At 49.8% G+C, this 6,000-nt stretch overlaps 1 protein-coding gene across 1 annotated transcript in view; it reads right to left on the reverse strand.

Moving 5' to 3' along the window:
* IPPK (inositol-pentakisphosphate 2-kinase) overlaps positions 1–4,955 on the reverse strand; it is a 42,485-nt gene extending 37,530 nt beyond the window's left edge. The window contains exons 1-2 of the mRNA XM_084794693.1: positions 3,953–4,955; positions 3,653–3,819 (exon numbers count right to left, since the gene is read on the reverse strand). Of these exons, the coding sequence (XP_084650819.1) occupies positions 3,653–3,819; positions 3,953–3,989 (204 nt within the window). The 5' untranslated portion in view covers positions 3,990–4,955. The remainder of the gene's footprint in view (positions 1–3,652; positions 3,820–3,952) is intronic.
* Between the last annotated feature and the right edge of the window lie 1,045 nt (positions 4,956–6,000).

Below are 6,000 nucleotides of genomic sequence, written 5' to 3' on the forward strand. Positions count from 1 at the left end.
ACAAGATAAGGAATCAAGGAGCATGCAGTGAGACAGGATGTGACCAGACCAGCCACCAAGAAAGAAGCCATTTCAGCCACACCAATCTGAAAGACCACCATTGAACACCTCAAGTGTGGGATATGTCACTTCTTTAACAGGCACCAGTGAAAAGAAAAAGTTCAAACTCTTTCAACTAGTTCTAGATGAATATTGAAGCTGGGCCCAGGGCTTGGGTATATACACGTGGTCAGAGGGAAAAAACAAAACTAAAACAACCAGCTCTGTGCTTCCAGCATCTCCACAAAGGAGGATAATTCCTCCAGCACTGAACAGATGGAAACCTTTGTGAACAGTGTATTGATTGTCACTTCCAATTTCTCTTTATCAAGTACAGAACGGGAATTAGATTCAAAACTACAAACTTTAAAAAACTTACGTCTTTGTCCTGATTTTTTGTTTTTTCATGTGCTGTTGGGGTGACTATCCATCAGGGGTCACTGGCTGGCCTGGCCTGTCTCCATAGCTTCCCTTGAGTTCTCAGGGTCACATCAGTGTGCAATATATTCATTTACTTTGTGACCCACCTCACAGTTCACAACCCTGTCCCTTTCAACTCTGGGATAGTTTTGATGCTGGAGGCTAATCTCAGGGCCCCAAGCATGCAAATGCACATTCTAACACTAAACTACACCTACATCCTTCTTCCTGGTTAAAATACATAGTCAACATAAAAGGTTTTAGAGTTGTCTTCTTATGGGACAGAATATCATGATACTATGTCCCTTTGGCTGGCCTGGTCCTGGCTACCAAGATCAACCACGCTAGCCCCAACAGAGATCTCCTTCCCTCTGGCTTTCCCCAGTAAAGAAAATATCTTTTAAAAAAAAAGCCAAGACTGGCAGGCTGTAACCCCAGACATTTGGGAGGATGAGAAGGATTGCTAGGACTGAGGAGTTTGAGGTCAGCCAGGGCAAAACAGTAAGAACTATTCCCAATCAAGCAATCAAATGATATTACTGTCAAGTGATAACTATTTATAACATTTTGATGTACTTTCTTCCAGTCACATCTAATTACAACCATACTGTCTGTAGTCCCCTTTTTCCAGTTAACACTGTTAACATTTCCCCCACATTAAATGGGGTATTAATCTACTTTAACAAATCCATCCACTATAAAATAAAATAAAATAAAATAAAATAAAATAAAATAAAATAAAGTTGGGCAGTGGTGGTGCACGCCTTTAATCTCAGCACTCGGGAGGCAGAGGCAGGTGGATCCCTGTGAGTTCAAGGCCAGCCTGGTCTACAATGTGAGTCCAGGACAGCCAAGGCTACACAGAGAGAAACACAGAGAGAAATAATGAGGCTCTTCACAGAGTCTCTGAAAGGTTTTAAAACCAGACCAGCATGCAATTGGCAGTTCTTGTCAAGTGTTGAAGAATGTTCTTTCTGGGCAGATTAGTTAAATAACAAGTCTTCCATGGTACCTCTCTCAATAAGAAGGAAAACATGACAGCTCTGCATAGTAACAGAGCAGAGATTGTTTCTTTTCCCTGCACCTTACAGCCAACACACAAAAGCCTAGGTGCCATGGACGACTGAGAGACTGAATGACAAACAAAACATAAAGTGACTCGGAGCCAAGACCAACAATGGAAGGTAAAGGAAGCAAGTGCAAACGCCTTAGGAGAGTTAAGCTGCAGTGGCCTTGAGGGAGGCCACAGGCTTCACAAGCTGAAATGGTTGGTAGCTCAAGTGTCACAGCCTTGTCTGTATGGACAAATGCAGCACATCCCTACACAAGAGCCCCCTCAGGGTCCATACCTGTGGCTGCAGACAGGACAGTGACCAAGAGGCTGACAGCCTCCCAAGTGGGTCAGAGGTCTTTCTGACCCAGGTGGACAGGATGCTTATGGTATGGTACCTGGAAATGGACGCACTGCAGAGCTATCACAAATTAGGATGTAACTCAGACTGACAACTGACAATGGAACCTTCTAGAGCTGTCCTTAGAGTAGGGGGTAGAGAGAACCCTGACACAATTCATCTCTGTGAACTGGCTGGCTGTCCACCCTCCCGCCTGCCCAAGCATGCCCTATATACTTCTGCAGCCCTCTCTTAAGCTCCTCAACCCCAAGACCCCAGGACCTGTACACCACAGAAGGCGCCTTCTCTCTCATCCCCTTTGTACATGGCAGAAACAGCACATTTTCTTCCATCCCAAGGTCCCCACCAGCACTCCCAGCTCCTGCAGGACAGATCTAAGGATATAAGCACACTACAGAGTAGCAAGGGCTGACAGGGGACTTCGTAAGAGCTCATAGAGTGGTAGATGCAGCCGGGCGTGGTGGCGCACACCTTTAATCCCAGCACTCTGGAGGCAGAGACAGGTGGATTGCTGTGACTTCGAGGCCAGCCTGGTCTACAAAGTGAGTCTAAGACAGCCAAGGCTACACAGAGAAACCCTGTCTCGAAAAAACAAACAAACAAAAAGAGTGGTTGATGCTAGCTCAGAAAAAGTGACCATGCCTGGAGACTTGATAAAAGTCTCCCTTTCTCTTGGACTGGATGAGGCAGGGCTGGAAGCTGAGCAGAGAAGCAAAGTTCACCTGCTCTCAAAAGGGAAGGAGGACTACAGACATGCCCCATGCCGAAGGGAACAGAGACTTTCTCCATCCCACTTACAAACATCCACTCTCCTTGGTCACAAAAGGCCCTGAAGAAAAAAAAAAATCTTTCAGGAGGGGCTTTCTCCTCCTCCATCCACAGTCTGAACGAACACACCAGTAGGGCAGAGACAGCAGCGAGACTCAAGACCGAAGCTCGGGACCACTCCACACTCTGTACAGCTCACACAGTCTTAACTTCATGGAAGCAAAGTGCATGCTATTCGCATCTTCACTTTCCTGATGCGGCCTACAGCTTCTCCGCCAGTGGTAGCGCTGGGAAGCCTGTGCTACTGCCCTTCTCACATGACACCTCCCCGCCTTCTACTCCCCCAGCCCACCACATTCCTGCTAGGTTGTATCAGACAGCAAGATGTCAGAGAAATCCGGGGCTGCACACAAACCCATTGGCTTCTCTTCCTAAATTCGTCTCTTTGGAAATCACTACATCTTCTGAAACTTCCTTTCAAGTGGAACTAAGGAGAAACCACTTAAAGTATATGATGTGGACGCGAACTTGTGGCAGCGCCCGTTCCTAACAGCGAGCGCAGCAACAGGGTAGAACAGCACCTCCGTGGGCTCTCGGGAAGAGAGAACTCCAGGAACTCCACGCTGAGAGTGACAGCACTCTTTGGGCACTTTCCCCGGGGCTGCCCAGGCCCTGTTCAGGCTCAGCCTCCGGCCCACCGTACCCTGGCAGTAAGAAGAGCATCCCAGGCGGAGACTGCACAGCGTGAGGCTATGCAGCACCCACGGGGCGTGGGAAACAGTATTGAACGGACAGGGAACCTAAAAGGGACACTAGCAGGAAAGGCCAGGGGGAGCAAAGAAGACAGGAGTCCCGGGGATGACTACGGAGCTGAGGAAGGTATTGTTGAGGGTACCAGGTAACCACCTGGACGGAAGCTGGAGGAGTCACAACCCAGACTGGAAGGTACTAGGCACAGGGCTACGGGAGTCGTCCGGTGAGGCCCGGAGCCGCGCCGCCCGCCAGCCGCTCACCTGCGCGTGGGCCACCACAAGGCTCTTGTTGCCTTCGCCGTGGTAACCCCATTCATTCTCGTCCATCTTCCCCTCTTCCATTCCCCGGCGTCCTGGAACTTCGCGGGCCGGGACGCGGGGACGCGAGCTGGACGCCGCTCGCCTCGCCGGGCTCCCGCCGCAGCCGTCTGAAGAAAAGCGCCTGTCAGCTGCCGCCTGCGCTCTAAGCCGCCGCGACTTGCAGGCAAGGAGCGCCGGAAGCCACGCCCCCAGCGGCCGCCATTCCCCCACCGGGCAACTTCCGGGTCCCGCCCACCTTACCGTTGACATCCAGGGCGGTCGATGAGCTGGAAGCCATATTATGTGCTGGCAAAGTGACTCATTTCCGAAACTCAGACTTGGGAACCGGAAGGGAGGTTTCCGGATCTGGTCCCGGACCTTGAGGCCGGCGGCTGCCTGGCGCCCGGTATCCAACGTGCTCAGCGTTGCGCGGTCCTAGGACTACCGCTCCAACTTCGTGGTGCTGGAGCGCACTGGGCGACTCTCAACCTCCGCTTACGTCTGTAGAGTGGGATGTACCCTCACTGGCCTCCCTCCTGCAGAAAAAGCCATTAGGTGGTGTCCACACTTCATGCCGGGAAACGTGGCTAGCCAAGGGGACCTCACCATGTCGGTTTTGCCCGGAGACATCCAGAAATGTAGATGGGGTAATAGACCCCCTCCTCGGAAAACAACGGACTCAGTTTAACCTTTGATGCGAGGAAGACTAACGCTGCCTGGTAAAGCTGACTTGAGGACTGTATATTCAAAGGAAAATAGCCCGCCCCTGACACTGGAAATCTTGCCATCCATGCTGGCTACCTTTCTTTGTTTTTAAGCTTACAGGTGCAGGCTGTTGTGGGATTTGTTTGATATCCTTGCTGGGTATCATCCAACCATAAAACTCAAGAGCTTCAGGCTGGACGTGGTGGTGCACACCTGTAATCTCAGCACTCAGGAGGCAGAGGCAGGCGGATCTCTGAGTTCGAGGCCAGCCTGGTCTACAAAGCGAGTCCAGAACAGCCAGAGCTGTTACACAGAGAAACCCTGTCTCGAAAAACAAAAAAAGCAAACAAACAAAACTCAGCTTCACAGTTTGTGCAGGTTGACGTCCCACTCTTGGTCCTTAAATGCATATGCATGTCCTTTCAGATGCTTTTCTAAATCTGTAAGATATAGTTTTTAAACTATAGATGGTAGGCAGATCTCTAAAGACCCATTAAGAAAATACAGGCCGTCTTAGGATACAGCAGCATGTAGTCCATGAAGGCCTAGTCTGTCAGGCACAATCAGTAGCACCACATAAACCAGGCTTGGTGGTACACTCCTGTAATTCCAGCACTCCGAAGAGGGAGCCAGAATGACCAAATGTTCAAGGTAACACTTGGCTAGTTAGAGGCCAGACAGGGATACATGAGATCACGTCTCGGAAACCATAAAAGTTAGCAAGCAAGGTCCCAATTATCTGTAGCAATTGGTTTTGGTTTTGGTTTGTTTTTCAAAAGAGCAGTGGTATGGAAGGAAGGTACTGACTATTAGGTCTCTGTAATCCAGTGTTTATGAGCCATCCCATTTCCTCATCCTGGGGTGCTGCCAAGGGGCCACCATACATCTTCCCACACCTAGGAGCTCAGTTGGGTTGGCTCACACTAATTGCCTTGGTCTGGTGCCAAGGAGGGGCTAGGCTTCATCCGCCATGCCCACCAGCTCCCTGGGTCTAACAGGCTCCTGACATAGTGGGAGGCTGCTGCCTCTCCACTATCCACGCCTGGCTGTTGAAAGGTCACGGCTGGGCAAATGATTCCCACCCCCACAACACTTTCTTGCAGGAAAGGCATGTGCACACTGAGGGGCTAATTGCCAGCCGCTGGGTCAAACTTAATCATTTTCAGCTGCGTTGCTCTCGATTACGCCTTCGTTTACCCCTTTGTGAATTACTGCTCAGAGAAAAAGCCTTCAGAGACCAACAAGCGCCGATTTTAGCTATTTTTTTCCTAGAAACTCCACCTCAACACAAACCTTCCCATATTTGCTTCTGAGTGACCTGTGTCTTCTTTTTCGTTTTGTTTTTTTTTTTTTCTTCTTTCATTCCCTCTTGATTGCTATTTTGTGGACCCAATTTACATTCCATCGTAAATCATTCGGATCTGCCAGGGCCCTTCCTACCTCATAAAGATCATGACCATACCTCGGCTGTCCCAGTCCCAAGGCCTCTGCTGAATTACCTTCCTTAAAGCCTCTGGTGAACATGGTCCTAGCTGGTCTGATGGACCAGGCCTCGATAGTCTTTCTACCTCATCTCTCCTCCTGCTATCACCGTTCAGTTCTTC

Source organism: Acomys minous (genome assembly GCF_964271855.1).
Source record: "Acomys minous genome assembly, chromosome: 9".
Lineage (NCBI taxonomy): Eukaryota > Metazoa > Chordata > Mammalia > Rodentia > Muridae > Acomys > Acomys minous.